At 29.4% G+C, this 19,670-nt stretch overlaps 1 protein-coding gene across 3 annotated transcripts in view; it reads left to right on the forward strand.

Annotated features, from left to right (window-relative positions):
* Window positions 1-19,670, forward strand: part of LOC129976742 (single-stranded DNA-binding protein 3-like) — a 297,319-nt gene that overhangs the window by 266,345 nt on the left and 11,304 nt on the right. For 2 of the 3 annotated variants that reach the window (XM_056090468.1, XM_056090471.1), the window contains 7 exons: window positions 11,884-11,957; window positions 13,927-14,000; window positions 14,639-14,684; window positions 15,739-15,777; window positions 16,365-16,428; window positions 17,842-17,901; window positions 19,370-19,440. In XM_056090468.1, the coding sequence (XP_055946443.1) occupies window positions 11,884-11,957; window positions 13,927-14,000; window positions 14,639-14,684; window positions 15,739-15,777; window positions 16,365-16,428; window positions 17,842-17,901; window positions 19,370-19,440 (428 nt within the window). The remainder of the gene's footprint in view (window positions 1-11,883; window positions 11,958-13,926; window positions 14,001-14,638; window positions 14,685-15,738; window positions 15,778-16,364; window positions 16,429-17,841; window positions 17,902-19,369; window positions 19,441-19,670) is intronic. The other variant, XM_056090469.1, reaches the window with a different exon arrangement.

Genomic DNA, 19,670 nt, shown 5'->3' on the forward strand with positions numbered 1-19,670 from the left:
GGTTCAACCTATTTAATTATTAAAATTTAAACGAACATTAAGATTGGCGAACCGGCTGGTCGCCAAAGGCGGCTAGTATAAAATATAATCATTGGCGATGTCATTCAATTGCATATGTTTGCCCTTTTCTAACAGTTTAGAATTTAATTATCGAGTTGGGATTTGAGTAGACAACAAACTCCTGTGTAATCATTTTTGTTAGCGATTAAAAAAACATCCATTAAAAGTATAGAATGCATCAATATCTTTATTTAGTTTGCTGTACTTTTCAAGACACAAAACTAAAATGCCTTTTAAAGCTGAAGCAAATGCACTTGCACTGATTCGCTTAATACTTAAAAAAAAATATCTCTTCTGTTCTATCTCAGTTACATTTAGGAAATAACTCAATATCATTTATTCATATTCTGTTCGTTTATTAAATTAGTTTTCTACGTTTATAACAAATAAAAGCTTAAAAGTAGATGTTTTCTAGTCATAAAATATTACTGTCTGCCTAAATAATAAGTGCACTTACTTTGCACAACCCTAATTGGCAGGCGACACACTAAAAATCCATTAATAAAATCTGCGATTTCATCGTACACCTGAAAGCTTTTTCATTTAATATTTATTTATTATAATTCAGGCTATCTTAAGTTTTAATAATGTTTCTACTCGCGTTGCATCAGAATTTCGGAGATGCAAACAAGCTGGCGATAAATTTGATTAGTATGCAGTTTTGGCAATAAAAGCGACAAAACGTTGGCACAAATAATCAAATATTCTCCTCGTCTTTTACAAGAATTGAGCTGAAATCTTTTAAAGCAGTTTTGTTGAGATATCTGGTGATTCGTATGTAAACAGCAATATAAAATACATGCATATGAAATGATCTTTTCAAGATAAGATATGCCAGTGATTAGCTAAACGTGCTATAATATTATACACGCACTATCATCCATTTTGATTAAGATCGTTTTTTCTATTTGTTAGGAAACATTTTTTAAAAATTGATTTTAACTTCGACAAAGCGAAGCTATTTCTTCCTTTCAAATACCTTGTAAGATAGATTAGATTATTGATGAATTAATCTATTGATCTTTGAAAAAGTTTTAATTGATTCTCTCTTCCCATCAATTATCAAGGTAATAGTAGTTTATCATAGAAGAAATTTACATTTTTTTCTGTTGAATCTTTCATTTCTAAAACATCTTTGAGATTAGCTTGTTGTGTTGATACCATATTGGGTACAATTTGGTTTTATCGAAGACCAAAAGGCGCTAAGAAAAAATTTCGCCAAATTATAAAAGCATACTCAAGTGCATTATTATTTATTAAGAAAAATTTTGAACGCGCGAATCGCATGTTACGTAATAGGACGATTGAAATCGCCAAATGGGTAAAACTTTTTCGTGGCGCTTTTTGGTTGCCTTGGCAACCGGCAAATGCTCCATATCGAAATACTTTAAAACATTATGTTATTATTTATTTTCTCCATTATCTTGAATTCTGTTGTTTCAAAATTTAGTTTTTCCGACTTTTAAATTATTATTTAAAACATTGAAAATACTATCAGAATTTTTTTCCATGTATTTTTACTTAAAAGTAATTTAATGTAGTTATTTTAACTCTGCGTCACACATCCCCATATTTGCAAATACCATTTTTGCCTTTTGTCCATTCAATTTGAATAATTTTATAATTGAATAATGCAAATTATTATTAATATTTTGCGTTTTTAATGTAAAGAAGGGAACTTTTTAAAGTAAATAATTTTGTAGATAATTGCAATACTTTTAACATAGATTAGATCTTGCTTCAAATTTTAAATTTTTACCGCATTTATTATATATATATATATATATATATATATATATATATATATATAGATAGATAGATAGATAGATAGATTTGCACAACTTCTCTTGAAAATAGTAATTAAATAAATAATGCATGGAGTGCTATTAAATTTCTTCCGCATGTTAAAAATATATTTTTTGATAGCAAGTGACATTAGTTTTATTTCCAATGAATATACTTATATTGAAAAATAATTAAATACACTGTAGCACTTACAACACATCATTTAGTTTGCGTTTTACTGTTATTTCTTTTAAATTTGAAAATTATTTCAAATTGATGTTGTTTACTTTTCAATTTAGTTAAGATAAATTCATTTTCCATTGAAAATGATTTCGTTAAGTATGAAAAATAAGCTTTCAGTCTTTAGCGTTTCTTATTACAATTCAGTGGTCTGCTGGTAAGGTATCGATCGTGGATGTGGGGAGTTCCAGTTTCAAACTTCCAATGAAGAACTTCAGACGTTAAATGTCTTAGGCATCGTCCTCATCATCTGAGCATAGTTTTAAGTCACAAGATTCGTTTCATAATAGCCCATGTTGTTTCAAAATGGAATATAAAGGATAAATGCACTGAACTGTATAAAAATTCATCAATATTTACTAACTCCCTAACGTGAAAAAAATCCTGAGTCACTAACTCCAAACTTTTATGCGGGGGGAAGGGGTATCTTATCTTTATTAGAGAGTATGTGAAAAAACGTGAAAAGACCGCTCCTGCTCTTTCTTAAAAAATAAATCTATAGATTTACCGTCGTGCTTTCTGCAAAATGAATTCTTTGCTCGAATATATCATAAATCGACAAGTGGAAACAAAATAACATAGACCACTTTTGACATTACCTGTCACTGGTACCAAATAAGAATAGAGCGAAAGTGGGGGGAGGGGGTCGACATCAAAGCAGAGGAAAGTTTTTCAATCTTGAAAATGTCGATGGGAGAATTTCAACGTTGTGTCTCCCGTAGATGTTCGTGAAACAGCATGTGAAGAGAACTGTATGCCGCCCCCCCCCATCTTCTTTATTTCTTTCCCTTTTTACTGTTTTTTCCACGAATAACAAAATGCATTGCTGCCCACTGCAATTCTCACCTGGGTAAAAGAAAAGTGGATATCATTGTATTCGTGAATACAAATTGAATTCCACTCTGTAGATCTTATTGGAATTGCACACTCATAGTGGATTGAATCGCTTCGTGTAAGCTATCTCCGCCGTCTTTTTTTTTTTTTTTTTTTTTTTTTTTTTTAGTGTTATATTGATTTGTCTTTGCGCATTGGATTTCGCTGGTAAATAATATGTTTTGCATCCGAGTATTTGCCTCTTTTCAGTTTTTGCGAATATATGAGATTGCAAAACTGAAATGCATTTAGGAAATCGAGGTACTTTGTACTAGGGTAAAATGGGATTGCAAGATAAAAATAGCTTTATCATTATGTAGAAAGACGAGACTCTTTATAACTTCGTTATGAGGTAGATGAAAATAATAAACGAGTTTCAGAAACAGTTATTTAATTGTTATTAAGTTCCACATTTCACAAGACGAAATAAACAATACTTTCATGTTAATAAAGTAATGCCATCTGTTGTATCATAAGAGAAGGTAGTAGAGTTATGTAACCGTTATAATTAAATGTATTTGTAATGTAAATGGAATTTCATAATATTCTGAGATGTAGGGCTCTGCTTTTTTCTTTTTTAAAACATAATTTAAAATAATGTGATCATCTTGATTGTTTGTTTATCATTGCATTTTTTTTCGCTAATTTATGTTTTTATCTAACAAAGCTTGAGGAAATCATTAGGGTTTAAGGCATTGCTGTATAACTTGGAGGATAGAATTGGAATATATTTCCGGACTTTGTCATGGCTTTAGCTAATGAGGGAAACCTTAATTATATTTTAATGGCAATAACTTTTTATTATGGAAATAAATTTTCGGATTTTGTTTCTGTTTGTGATATGACTGTAGTGTCATTTCTCTCGGAAAATATCTCTGCCATATTTATTTTTCAGAGTAGCAGTGATTGTTATCAAATGTTTCTTTATTAATAGATATTCGTTATCCCTATTTTCTCTACTCCCAAACCTGATATTGCCAATCTTTCGATAATCAAAAATATTTTATCTAGCATAAAAAATATTATTGAAGATTTACTTTGAAAATAAGCAATAAGTAATCCGGGAAGTAGAATCGATTTTTTTTCTCTATTTAATTGGAAATACCTGGGTTATAACGGTGATTGAACTCCATAATAATTCCAGTGTTTATTTGTTATTTTCCCTAGAGATATTTATGGGATATTATTGCATTTTTTTGTCAATTTCTTAATTAAAAAAAATACTAAGATGGATGAACCCCTTACGGACATAATACGAGTTAATTCTTTGTACATTTGTGTGTATACCTATGGCAATAAACAATAATTCAGTCCTTAATTGAATGTTTTGCTCAAATAAACTTTTCTGCTAAAATGACGATTGACATCTGTTCTTCTGAAACAGCTTATTGGCGATCTCGTGTTGTTTTCTTTATCGTGTTTAGCTTTCTAAACACTAAACACATTTCTTTTATTTGTGTTTCACGAAAGAAAATCAAAAATCAGCAGTAATTTTCGTTGAAAAGCTGATACTGTTATCAGTTTTCTGATCAACTCTGTTTGGGAGTGCAAGTAAACAGATCGAATTTCATTAACTGGCGTGTTTATTTTTTTTTAAGGTTAGCAAATACAGATAATTACAATTTTTGTGCAAGAATAGTTTCCGCGAAAAGCAGCCTTTGGAGCAGTTCGATCCAACTCAAAATCGATTCGGTTGTTTCATTTTTATCCTTCTTCAAATAAAACACATTTATGAGCACTTCAAAATCAATTTTCCTTTCCACATACCGGAAAGGCATCGTCTTCATCAGAAGAATGGCACAATTTCCTGTACTAACCCGCAAACTGTTAAAGAGATTGGCTCTATAAAACATTCTTTACATGTTTCCGAGGCAACAAAAAAAAATTAAATTGTCATACTTCGGGACCCATGAAACGGTGCCTTTCACGAAAATTTAGTGCCACTTCTACTCTTGATGTGTGGCTATAAAATCTCTTAATATCTTGATAGATATTGCCTCGTTCACATTTTTGAAGGGCTGATACGGCGTATTAACTGCTTGTCTTTTTCTTCCTCTCTGTGGTGGATATTATTTGAGAATGAATAAAAATTAAGTGCCGGGCTTCATGTGTCATTAAAAGTCATACAGCCGCCGTTTTGTTTTCTTTCCGAAACGCTTTGTTCCTTTTATGTGGGGTTGTTTCAGTTTTACAGTTGCTTGCGGGGACCCGATATCGTCTTCAAAAAAATTTTCTGTCCCTTCCATAATACTAAGAGTCGAGATCTAGTCTTATTTGTGTGAAATTTTTATGTTTAGCTTAAAAGAATCATTATAATAGAGGGTTTTTAAAAGTATTATATCCTTACTTTGGAAGACTCTAGAGTGCGATTTGGGTATATGTTATTTTTTTTACGCATGAGATACTGAAATTAACTCTTCTAAAAGTGATCCGCAATTAAATATTTCTCATTTTACTTTATCGTAATATTTTCTATTTAAAAACAGCTTATATAATCTTAAATTTAATAAATTAAATCTAGTCTTGGGAAGGTTGAAGGAAGGACTCAAATTTGCATTGCTTGTAGTATCCAACAGATATCAATCTTTCTCTGCTTGTCGTCTGGCCACGCTTCAAGTTTGTGAAGTCCATCTCAAAATAACTTTTACGTTCTTCAAAATGGGACGTTAATTTATAAAAGCCGTTAATTTAAATTATTTTGAAAATGATGAGTTGTTCAAATCATTAAGTTTGGAGTTGCACAAATGTTGCTAAAGACAAAGACCGATATTTATCTGCCAAGCAAATACACATCCATCCTCAAACTCTCCCCCCTCCCCCTTTCCATTCGACGTTTCTTCTTTTTCGGATTTAAAGATGTTCGTTTCCCTTTGAGCATTTCTTAGATTGGATAACCTTTTGAAAATAAAGAATCAATAGTTAGTTGTTTAACTAGGAGGAAATTCGTATTTACGCAAGGAATGAATTATTGAATTGATAGAATCGTGTCTGGAATATGTGGAACAGAGCTTCGGGCAAAACGAGTTTGTTGAATTGATGTGCGAAATGTATGCAATCAATTCCTTTGAAGAGATAAACGAGTATCGTGTAGTCATCCATCATAATCCTAGATACACGCACGAAACATATGAAATTTTGTTTAGATTTGGCAAGACCCGCGGCATTGTTGGAATTGCGTGGCATGATACATTGCTCAATTACAAATGCAGGTATCTCTTCAGGTTTAAACCATTAAGTTGATCTGTCAGTTTCATTATTGCTTTTTTTTTGTATTCTGTTAACATCTCGTGTGTTTAAGTTGTTTTCAATTATAATTTTATATTCTGTATAATGCCTTTAGAAATAAATAGTCAACAACGACTTTAGTATTGTTTATTTTTGCACTATCAGCATTTCATAAAAATGAATTCTGAATTAAGAATTAAAGGGACAAATTAGGTTAATTCTTGATGGATCATTTCCTAAATTTAACTGGTTGTATTTCTCTTTCATAAATGTGTAATTACGAAAAAGAATAAATAGTATTCACAATGCAATTTTATTTATGAAAATAATCTTATTCTTGGAAACTTAGCGTATGAAATTGAATAAAAACTGTAATGATAATAGTTTAGAAACTCGTCAAATTCATTGGAGGAAAACATATATAAAAAAAAAAAAACCCATGCTAAAAGGGTTCTTTTATTATAATGGTGACATAATGAAAACTGACCATCTCTTCTTTATAAAGAAAATATAATATTTAAAAGAAAAACGTGAGATAATTTTCTTGAATTATTTAATATCAAGAAAAATAATAATTTATCTTCAAAATATTCACCTTTGATTATAGTGAACTAATTACATTCTTGTTGTTGAAGTCATATAATGCCCAAAGGACGATGTTCTACATTTTTGCAATGGCTTGATTTAATTGTATGGGATAATATTTTAAGTAAAAATTGATTCAAGATTCGCCTCTTTAGGTGCTTCAATTAGTCGCAGATATTAATGGGAACTGAAAAAAACATCCCTTTCGATTAATCTATTTTAATTTAAACTTTTTTATTTAATCGTTTTTATCTATCATTTTATGCGCGAATAAGGGTGCAGCATTTCAACGAAAGGCAGGGGGGGGATTTCGTACGCTATTGCCTTTTTCTATTATTAGGTTGTAAAACGCTTTTAGCTTATTTCTGGTTGTCTTATATTGTTGACAGTAAAATCCAATGCAATTTAATATATCTTAAAATTTTCTAATACTCTTTGACCGAATGATTGCCTATTTATCCTGTTACAAAAATGTATTGATTTTCGATTATTATACTCTCTCATTTATTTCAAAGTGAGTAAATAACTTAAATGGACGTAATATGACTTTTTTCAAATAAAATGTAATACCTCTGTTTTCAGTACCACTTCAGCTGGGTTTTTAGATGTCAGTTTTGGTTTCGTGGAAAATTGATCTATCTTTTCATTCGATCGCTCCTCTTAATTTCATTGGATGTAGAATATCTGGCTTTTGATTGCCTTTTTTTGTGCTTTATTTCTGTGATGAAATAACTTTTTTCTTCTGGAAATTCTTATGATTACTTCAAGTAAAAGTTAAAAGTAATTTATTTTTTATGATAAATCTGCCTATCATATTGCTAATGTTAGCTTTTATTTTGTGTAATTTTATGAAAAATCTTAATGATAGAAAGATAAATAAGATTTGAATAAATTTTAGAGTTGAAACGCCTTTTAAAAAGATGGTGAATTTTTATTTTAAAATATTCTCTCTACATATTCTGTATCGTTCCAATAAAAGCGAGACAGTTGAAATGGAGCGTCTGAATTTTACAGTCACTCTTTTCGGATATTTTATAATTGTTTAATCAAGTCTAGACAGTTGCTGAATTTCATAGTCTAGTATTTTGATGAATTTTTGTATATTGGAATTAATTTTTAAGCTAACAAATTATTATTGCATAGTTAGTATATTGCGCAAGGCAAAAAGTTTTAAAAAAACATTATTATGAATAGAAACCAATAGATCATTATGATTAGTTCAATAATGTATTTTGTTTTTAAGTGAGCTCGAAAAACAGCTATTTCATATCAGCTTACCGTATAGAAATGAAGCAGCAAATTGCTTAATGTTACCTGTACTACTCTAAATTGATTGTTTGGAAATTTGCACTGCATCCAACATTGTCTTGTGCATTTGAGCGAGTATTGATTATTGAAATGGAGCGATAAAGTCTAGATTTATTGTGGTAATGTTTAAATGCTGCCGATTAGGTTAGGAGTTGTATTAAAATTTCATCCCTTAAACATGAGGCGGAGATATCTCGCGTCCGATTAGTTTGCGGAGCACGCTTCTAGAAAGGTTTTTATCTCTGCCACATTAACCACGCCCGGCATTTTAAAATGATATATACTGACAAGATGATGTATGAAACTAATACCATGAAATTTCCACGTTTAATATTCTTGAAGAAATTGGTGTGATGTCTGTTTTTTGTTATTAAAAAAGAGTTAATTCAATATAATCAGTGTTACAAAATTCAATAGAACAAGAATTGGGTGTTCAGTTTGGTAGATTTTCTGTTTATTCGTATTTCCGAATTGCTTAATGAGCCATTCTCTAGTTCGTGAGAATTTCAATAGTAATAATGTAGATTAAAAATCTTTAACTGAATTTCTAGTAGCTTCTTTATTTAAAAATTGAAAACTGTCTTTTCATAAGAATCTACAAGATATATTTATAGCTGTTTATAATATTATTTTTAAAGGTCAAGAAGCAAATGGCTAGAAAGTTTTCGCAGTGTATATGTATATTTTGGGTACAATACCATAGCCATAGCCTTTTATAGTATTTGTTGTAAGAGTTATTTATATTTGAAGTCCAACATGGATAGATTTCTGGTAGTTGCCACCATCAGTATGTGTGCACAAATGACAACGATCCGTCCGAAGGTCCGCCTAACAGCTACATTGGCAGGAACTGTGGTTGAGTCCTAAGGACCGTCACCGGCCACGGTACAACCCTTCCCTAAGGAAGTACGTACCGTTTTCGAGGGGAGTAACCCGATCCCCACCTTTTTATGTACCCTTAAGGGTGGCGAGAACCAACCACCATCAATTAAGAGGGACTTCTATTCATAGTAATATCTGGATTCCATTAATCAGTCTGTCTTTGGACAATTTGTTGTTGTCCCAAACTTTTAGATTTGTTTTGTAGTTCAAATTTGCCGCATTCAATTTTACTAATAATTATGATTATAGTTAGATTTGTAGTCGGGGACAATATGAAAGAATTCATGATAACAGTTGCGTTTGTATTTACCTTTACGCAGGTTTACACAAAAAAAGGTGGGGGGAATGATAACAACACTCTAAAGTTTCTTCAATTTGCTGATAAAATAAATAAAAATTTCGGTAAGATCTCAAAGCATTTTATAACTGAACAAATAATTCCTTTATCTCTATAAAAGGCCACACACCACATCTTCACTTTTTTGAAATTGCATGTTGGCTACTTTTCCCCTCCTCTTAGCGAGAAAATGTCGGATTGTTATTTCTTGTAAATAAACAGGATGTGATGCTGCCTCTACACGCACATCATCGAGATTACTTACCTCTAATTGCATCAAGTAGAAGCATGATAAGCCGGTCGGAAATAGGCAGCCCTTTGTGAGATTAAATAAAATCCTTTTTTTTTATACGAAATTAAAACTGACTGCTCACAGAACATCTTGTTTCTATGACTTTACTTCAGAGTAAAACTGAGGGGGAAATTTTTTTATTTCTTTTTGTTTTGATTTTTTTCTGAAGAAACGAAGCGGTAGAAAGGAAAAAGGGTGGAAAAAACACAAAGTGGAGAGGTATATCGTTAAAATTAGTAGCTTTTCTACCGCAATATATGAAAAAGAGTGGAAAGTGGGAAAGAAAAGAGAGGCGGTTATTACATAAAGTGGCCGTAAGTACATAAAACCACTGGAGTCGACGCCTACAGACCAAATTACCCTTTTGCCTTGTGGTCTGATGTTAGAGAAGTTAATTTCGTGTTTGAATTCCCTGCTTTGCTTCGTTGCTGAGTAAATACACGCCATCCCATTTAAGGTGGTGGCTCCATTGTGGTCGGCATTAACTGGACAATGAATGGTTTTTCTGATGGGCTTCACTGAGTGATCTTTTGACACCGTTTTATTTGTACAAGGAGAACGTCTTGATGGCACTTAGAGTTGTAATGACTGTGCCGTTTGGTGCAGTGCACTGTCAGAATTCTTTTATTAAAAACTTAATTCCCCCCCCCCCATCATCAGTTGATTCTTATGGAGGGGGTGAGGAGATTTTTTATTGTTATTTTCGGTAAAGGGAAGTTGATATTTTCTTGAGTTATCAACACCGGTAGCACACCAAAATAAATTATTATTATTATTTTCACTTCTCGTATTTAATATTGAAAATTTAAAAGCCCTCTTATTTCCAAGGCAGCCGCCTTCCTTTAGAAGGTAACGTAGCTACTGGGTTAAAGCGATTCAAATGTTGTGGGGGCCTAGATTATGTGACTCTGTCGAAATAATGTCGCTATTTTTTACAACTAAATACGACAGCGGAATAGAGTAATGATTCCATGCACATTTTAATTATTAATAATGTGTCGGAAAATAAAAAGAAACATATAATTCGCCAGACGATGCAACCATCAATCTGCGAAGGTATTTTTTTACATGCTTATTTTCCTTTTTTTAAGGCCAAAATTCGATTGAGACCGGGAAAGGGGCGAAAGGTCATTGTTGAGTCCCAGATAACATTTGCTCCCTCTACGTCGCTATCTCTAAGATAGGCATTGAATATTGGGCACCTGTTTATTTTTCCTGTTCGAGCGAGGAATTGCCTACTGTCTTGTGAAATTTTGGCATCTTATGTACGCTGGAATTTAACAGTCTTGGCATCTTATATATAAAGAGTCTAGCAACGTTGATGTCTTATATATGAAGAGTCTGGAAATCTTGACTTCTTATGTATGAAATAATTTGAAGATCGCCAAGTAAACCGGGAATCAATCATCTTGACAAAATCTTAGATCTTATGTATAATGAGCTTGGTATTTATCGCTTAATTTGAAGATCGCCAAATAAACACAGGAATGTAAAAACAAATAAGTACTCAATATTACCATGTTTCTATTCCCTTCATTGTGTCGTTTATCCTCTTTATATCACTATTTTATTTGTTGTATACATTTTGTTGCTATGTCCAATTTCTATTGAAAGCAAATAAATCAATAAGACTAATTTTCTTTTATAAACTTATTATGGGGATCCTTTCCGTCCAAGCTGAATAGCTTTAAAATATATAATAGTATATTTATATGTAAATTCATTCTGATTCATTAAATGTAATCCTTTGATGTTTCTAATAATGTAAAGTCATGTCTGATGAAGTTAGTCTTCTTACTCATTGTTATATGTGCAGTTTATTGGCATTTCACGGCTTTTCGTCGAAAAGCTGGTGCAAGCTGGCAAAAAATTACTATTGTGTTTTAATAGTCTGCCAGTCAACTACATTTGAAACAATAAATTTTGAAACTACACAATTAATTTAGAAATACTATAATAAATTTAGTAGACTTTTTTTTTTTTTAGTAAGCAACGAAGGCTGTTTTTCAAAACAGTCATAATTATTAAAAACCTAACAATTTAGGTCCTGCCTACTCGTATTTCAATATATAACTACCATGGTTTAACTCAATCTTAATTATTGATAAATAATTGTTCCGATCAAAACGGGAATAAAGGAGGAAATGGCTTTCCTAAACTGTTTCCATCTTCCTTTAGCCACCCAAAGATAATTGATTATATATAATATATATATATTAGGAAACTGTTGTGAATGTGCTGTTTATACTGATTAAAATATATATTTACATTTTCGCGCTATGTTTTATTTTTCCAGGTCCACCCGGTATGAACCCAATGAATCCCCGAATGAATGCTCCTCGTGGTCAACCGTTACCTATGAATCCTGGAGTAAGTACATTTATATATATAAATACATTTATATATATATATATATATATATATATATATATATATATATATATATATATATATATATATATAAAATAACGATCATTGATGCCTTTCTTAATTTAAGAATCATTTTAAAAAGTCATACTATTGTTTTCATGCGTTTTCTGTTTTGGCAAATTATGCAAATATAAGTACCAGATATTATCTCGCTGTCTGAATTTTAGTTTGATCGGAAATGTAGTTTGACATACTGTCTGTAAATTGCAAAATGTGTGAGGAAAGATTTGTTCAAAACGCTCTTTAGAGCAGAATATTACTAGAAATACCAAATTTAGATCATAGTTATTTCTTGAATAGCATGTGCTCAATAAGAAATGATTTTTTTAGTAAAAATTATTTAAATTTTTAAGAGAAAGTTGAAACTTTTAGATTTTTTCACAAACTGTACAAAAACATCCCCCCCCCCGCTTCTGTTAAATTCAAAATTTAAATTTTTTAGTGATATCGATTATATTTCTAATTTACTTAATTTTAACACATCTTTAATCTATATATATATATATATATATATATATATATATATATATATATATTACAACGATACGTTATTTTAGTAATTGTGATGTTGTTAAGTACATTTCGGTACGTATTGTTATATAATTAAGTGTAAATTTTTAAAATAAAATAAAGATAGATGATCTTGTTACAATGTTTCGAATTAAGAGAATGTTTACAATGTTTCGAGTCTTTTTCGAAGATGTTTTAAAAGGTTTAAATATTTTCTTTTCGTTTCCGTAAAGAATTACTGCAATGGGAAATCAATACACCGAGAGCTTAAATTCTTTTCGAAACTAAGTTTACAGTGATAACGATTTCTGGAATGAAATATTTTGCAATATTTACTTATAAATATAAAATCCACCACTCAGTTTCTTTTTATGGGCGTAACTGTATAAAAAAAAATATTGGCCGACTCTGCCGCGAATTTATTGGAAAGGCTTAGTTTCCGAGTTCCTGGAGTTAAAGCTTTTAGATACTTTATACAACAAAAAGAAAAATAAAGTTAGCCAATTTTTCTGTAGCACTAAAGCAAATCGATAACGGACGTCAGTGGTGAATGGGGATTTAATTTAATTGCATTTTATTTCTTATTTATTGTTCGAAACAGCCAATTGCTAAGAGCTTTTATGTTCCAACTTTTTTCCCTCCTTCTTTCTTCCCATTGCTTTTGAATTGATTGAAGGAGACATCTTTGATAACAGCCATAGAAACTTTTCACGTTAATAAAGTAGTGATTTCGGTCAAAAGGGGGAGAGAACAATTTTTGTGTTCAGTTAATCACAGCATATGACTTTTGTTATGGTATTTATATCTAGAATAATATTCACTATTCCATTAATTTAACCTCTGGGTATTCATTTTTGTCAATAATATCCATGGCACCAAACCATCCCAAAACAATTAAGAGCTACATTTTTCCATTTATTTTTTTATGTATATATTATTATCCATATATTTTTTGAAGATAAATAAATGGTTCTGTTTTGAAGTATGATTTTTTTTAATGTTACGATGCGATTCATGTTGTATATTTAAATGTGTGGGTTATTTACATCTGAATAAATATTGAAATAAAATTTAAAAAAAATATTGGTTGATTTTATGAAAAATGTGAATGAATTTATTTGTTAAAATCTTTCAAAAATGGTATTTATTGAATTTATAATGAATATTAATTCTATCTTTGAATTTTCTGTCGATCAATTTCAAAGAATTTTTAAATATTAAGAATATGACTTAAGAATAGGGTCCAATTTCTGGAAATGTGCCAAAAATCCATCAATTTGGATAGCCATAAACATTTGGCAAGAAATGGCCAAAAAAACAAAATTCATTTTAAGTAAACCCTATTCTTAAGCCAAGGCATATCCAAAATCTGCATTACTAAGTCAATATTTTGTTTCAGAATTATGGTGGTATGAGGCCACCACCAAATAGTACTATGGGCCCAGGTGGGCCCTCTATGCCACCTATGTCCATGTGAGTATGCATTTCATTGCCAATATTTTGCTCTTTGTCATAAATTCGTCCTTTCCTTTTTAATTTTTTAAAAAAAGAAAAGGAAATTTTCACTCCGAATATCTCTGATCCTCCCCCCCCCCCCTTTCTTTAAAGTCTCAAAGATTTTAGGTAAAATAATTAAAGAAAATTTTTTGAAGTTTGGAAATAATGAAAGAATATTAATAAGTGAAAGAATAATTACTAACTACTGTTTACATTGAAGTGTTTCTTATCACTCTAAAGTAGAAATTAATGTATAAAATTGATAATGAATATGACTGTAATCTGCCACTTTGAAAAAACATTTTTTTTTAAATCAAATTTTGATTCTTAATGTTAGATACAGTTTGGTTTGCATTTAATCCATGAATACTAAATGAAATCATATCTATAAATCATGCAGACACCTTTACTTTGAATTTTTTATTAACTTACTATTATGGTGAAAATAATAATTAAAAAGAATCTCATGATAATCTAGATGATATGATACCAGATTTACTGTCTTTTCAACATCTTCATTTGTAAAGTTTTCTTGAAATATTTTTTGAGATATTGTAAATACTTCTTGATATTTTAAAAATTTGTTTGAGAAATTATTTGTGAATACATTGCAGGCCTGGAGGTCCTGGAGGACGACCTTGGCAACCAAATACATCAACGGTAAGTATATTTAAAAAAATTGCCATTTTTTTTTCATGTTCTTTTATTTCTTTCAATATTTATTAAATAACTAATAAAATTTATTTATTTATTTGTAGTGGAATTAAATTATTAGACCATTTTTTTTAACTATAAGAAGTATATGTAACGTTTTGTCAGTCTTTAAATGGCCATGATAAATTAATTTACCACTTTTTACTAAATCTGCAATGTCTTCATAATGTTAAAAACCACACATGTTAATAAGCATTTTCAACTCATAACATGGTTTTTACAGTCACATTTATCATTGCTATTACTATTTTCAGTTAGAAAAATGTCAACACCTAACACTGAACTAAATTGTCATAAAATTTTTCGCTGATAGGAAAACTTAAAAAATTCAGTTTCTTCTTTCCAATAATAATGAAATGTCTGAATTATTTACTTAATGAAATTGGCTAACAGTTCTAAATAACTAAATGATTTTTTTTCTTACATCAGTTGTAAAAGCTAGTTGATTTGTTCAAATTACAAAAATTGCTAGATGGTGGTGGTGGTGGGGAGTGGGAATGGCCTTTTTGAAGCATTAAAAACTGCATTGAACCATAATATCTTTTTTGCATATATATATATATATATATATATATATATATAATATAATATAATATAATATACACAGAGAGAAAGAGAATAACGGACTAAATAATTATCCTCTAAATTCATAAGAATTGAACAATAATAGACAATTACTAAAATATATGATGAAATAACAGTTGTGAATAATGGTGCATAGTTAAATGATTATTTTCTTTTTTTTTTTCTTTTTTGTAATAAAATTTGATTTGGCAGTATTTTCTCAAAAGTTCTTTTTGTTTTGAAATCTCGTGTTTATATTAATTCAGCAAATTTAATTATAAAATTTCTTCCTCCACACAATTAATACCTTAAATTGCATTAAGGTAAATCATGAATTTGTATGGTTTATTAAGAGATTTAGTACTGTAGTATATGAATTAATTTTTTGTTTTCCACACTTATGTTATTATATCTTAGTACAATTTTTGCTTTTCAGATGAATTATTCTTCTGCTTCACCTGGCAGCCATTATGGAGTAAGTTAACATTAAATTATTTTTTGTTGCAATAAATTTCAAAAATAAATTAACTGCTTTTTCAAGAATACATTAATGTGATCATCAGGGTCCTTTAAAAATGCCGTCTTCCTTTATAATCAAAGCATAATCTTTTTAGTTGTCATGCCATTATTGCTATTCTTATGCTTTTTTTTTTTTGTTTAGTTTGAGTTGTTTCTGCTTTCTAAATATGGTATTTTGTAATTGAAGGTTTATTTTTTTCCTCCTTCTGGGTGTGTTAATGTTTTGAAATTTTAAACTCTTAATATTTTGTCATTGAGGTCTGCTTGTGTATACTTGATGACAGCACACTATTTTAATATTTTTAAATATTAATTATCAATAACTTATTTAATTTAAATTTTTATTGCTTATATTAGCTGCCATCTAATATTCTATATTTAAAAAAATTATTTTAAGATCCCATAATATTTATAATAATGAATTAAAAAATAAAGCAAAAAATAAGTATTAATTTAAAGAGAAAATTCTCTCTTTATTACAATTTGAAAATTGTGCTTTTAAAAACTATTTTTATTTATAATTTATTTTTCTCCTTAATTTAGGGTCCACCTGTCTCAAGCACGGGTCCTCCTGGTCCAGGAACTCCTATAATGCCCAGTCCTCAAGGTGAGTTACTTCTATAAAATGTTCTGCCCCAATTGTATGTCCCTGCATGAAGCATATTTTATTTACCAAGTTTCTTTCATTTCAGAATGTACGGCTGTGTTCAAACATTCCCTTTTTGGAATGCATTTGTGTTTTTGTGTGTTTTAACCTGCTGTTTATTTCAGATTTTTATTAACCAGTTCCCCTTCAAAGAATTCAAATTATTTATTTATATTCTTATGTGTGTTTTGAATATATAAATATTGTTGGCTAAATAATTTCATAGTATGAGAGTTAATTATAAAATATTTAAATTTTATAATATTATTTTATGAATAATATTAAAAATTGTATTTCATAAAGTTATTGATTGTAGATATATATATTGGGAAATCTAGAATGCTTTCATATTTATTTTTGAGGCTGGAAAGGAGATTCTTATATTTATATTTTGAACATAAAAAAAAGGGTTAGGGTTTATGCCTTAAACAAAAGTAATTCAATTATGCGTAACTGGCAGAGAGCTTCAGTTATAAATGTTTCTTAAGCTTATTATTAGGATTTTAGTTAATGTAATTAATATTTATGTTAATATTTTATGAGTATTAATTATTGAAATTCATTTTAAATTAACTTTTTACAATTTTTTTTGTTTCCTATCTTCATATGTGTATCCCTTCCTTACTTTCTCTTATTTTCTTTTTTTTTTTAATAGACATTTAGTTAATTTTGGAATGCTAGCTGTGTTTTGTTTTATCTTTTGCACAGTCCTTCTTTCCCCCATGTGTATGCTTTTTTTGTGCCTGAACACTTTGTTTCTCTACTTTTCTGTTTGATACTATTTTTACAGAGGAAGTTTCTGCAGGTTGGATTAAAGAAATTTATTATGAGGAATGCTTCAAATTCACGCATAAAGAAAATCATAAGTTTTTTATTGGCTGTGTTTACATGTTTTTAATTGAATTTCTATTGACATGCTGTTTTTTTTCACACTGTTTGTTATATATTTTTGAATGAAGTAATTGAGAAAAGTTAACAATTGGCACATTTCTTTTATTTTAAAGGAATCATATTATATTTTCTTCTTGTGTATTATTAACCAAAATTAAATATGAGATATCAACTTCTATGTTATTTTATATGAAAGAAAAAAATTAAAAGAATAAATAAATTTTTTTTGTGTAAAAAATCATTGAGAATTGGTAGATATTTTGAAATAAGCAGAAACAAGTAAACTTAATTACAACCAGTGTCTTCAAAAATAGAATTTATCTTTTCTTTCGGCAAAATGGATTTGAAAAATTCAGATTATGTTAGTAAATCTGCAGATTCTTCCTCCGAAGTGGCTCTTTACTGCACAGCTGCATCCTGTTGTTGAGAGCTACTTCCCTGCTTTTTCCTGCACTGATTTCAGGCTTCATGTATTGTTTTTAGGTTCATCAGGTCCTTACTCCCCTGCCAGCCACAGAATGAACACTTCCACGCCGAGAAGAGGTGAACATCTGATAGCAGATTTAAACTTAATCAATCAATCACTGTGAATCTCCCCCCTGTCTTTTTTCTTCTTCATTGGTGTCTGTGCTAACTTGCTTTTGTTTGACTTCTTCCCTTTTCTTGCATCAGTTGCCATTTAATGTGTCATCTTGACTTAAAAATGCCTTTACATTTTATGATGACTTTAATTATAGATTTATTGTGAATAATCTATTAATTTTGCTATTTTAAAATTAATGGTGGTTTGTGCAGTTATTGATTTTAAAACCTTCTACTTTTAAAAATGATTGTTTTGTTTGGATTTGTATTGTTGTGAAAACCATAAATTTAAATGCGATGCCACAAAAAAGCAAAGAAAATTTATTGAAAATATTTAAAATAATCATGGATTTGTGTTAAGAAGGAAAAAAAATTCATTATTCATAATTCATTTTTTATAATTATGATGAAGAAGATTTTTTTATCACTATGATTATAATATTGCTATTAGATTCTTTTTTTTAAAAAAGTAATATTTCTGTTAAGAAATATGAGGATTAAAAAGTTATTGATATAAACTTCATGTTGCATCCTAAACTTGGTGACTTAGTTTGTTTAGATAATTTTTATGCATGCAACTCAGCTTTTTTTTTTTTTTTTTTTTTAAATCATAATATCTGTCTGTATCTAGATGAAGACATGATAATTATCTCATTTCTTTCTTCATAATTCTTTCCTTATTTATCTACTTGAAATGACAAATTATTATTGCTTTAGTAACTCTTTTATTATCTTTGAAATATTCCAAGTTTTTATTGCAAAATTAATTTGATAAAACAAATATCTAAGAAATATTTGTTTAAGAGCATGCAAATAAGTTAATTTACAATCTTGAGGCTCATTGAATGGCAATATGTGCTACATATGCATTTTAATTGTGCTTTCTGTTACAACATTTCTGCAGCTTTGCTTTTAACTTTCAAAGGTCCATACCTCTGTCCAACTAATGACCAAAGTTATTGCCTTTCAGCAGTCGGTATCTACTGCCTGACGGTTACCTGATTAGTTTTATTTTCTTTGTTTATTTATCTATTTGGCTTCAATAAACAGGTTTTATGAAGGTGAAGGTTTGAAAGGTGATAACTATCTAACCATTTTGCATGTTGCCTTTTTATTAACATTATTTATTGCTTATTTATGTCATTTTGAACATTCCATGTAAATGCCATTTGTCTGTGAATTTGTATTGTTTTAAAATGATTTTAGCATGCTAATTTAATTTTGAATTTTGCTGTCATTTGCAAATTTTATTTTTGAGCTCAATCATAGCTTGATTGTTTAAACAGTTTAAAATTATTTTAATTTTTAACTTATTTAATATATAAAAAGCATTTTATTTTTGTCTGCTTTTTTTAAAGTTTATATATTTTTAGTTCTTGGTATAATTTAAATTTTAAATCATAATAATTTGTTTTTCTTCTTTTTGTAGATTCAACAAGTTCCGGTGGTGAGAGTATGTATGCAATGATGAAACCTGTACCTGGTGGAAGCATACCTGGGGTAAGCATTTTTACTTTAGAAGATCCTTCCATTATCTTTAATATAATCCCCCAATAATCATAATTTAGTTTGTAAATGGGGTGTTAACCTCCAATTTAATCCAGTAACTCAAGTAAAACATTAATAAGAAAGACAAATGAATTGCTTTAAGTTTTTCTAATATTTAATCGAATTATCAAATATATTACTTAATAAAATTATGTGTATGGTTGCAACAAATATGGATTAAA

Source organism: Argiope bruennichi, chromosome 7 (genome assembly GCF_947563725.1).
Source record: "Argiope bruennichi chromosome 7, qqArgBrue1.1, whole genome shotgun sequence".
In the NCBI taxonomy this organism is placed as follows: domain Eukaryota; kingdom Metazoa; phylum Arthropoda; class Arachnida; order Araneae; family Araneidae; genus Argiope; species Argiope bruennichi.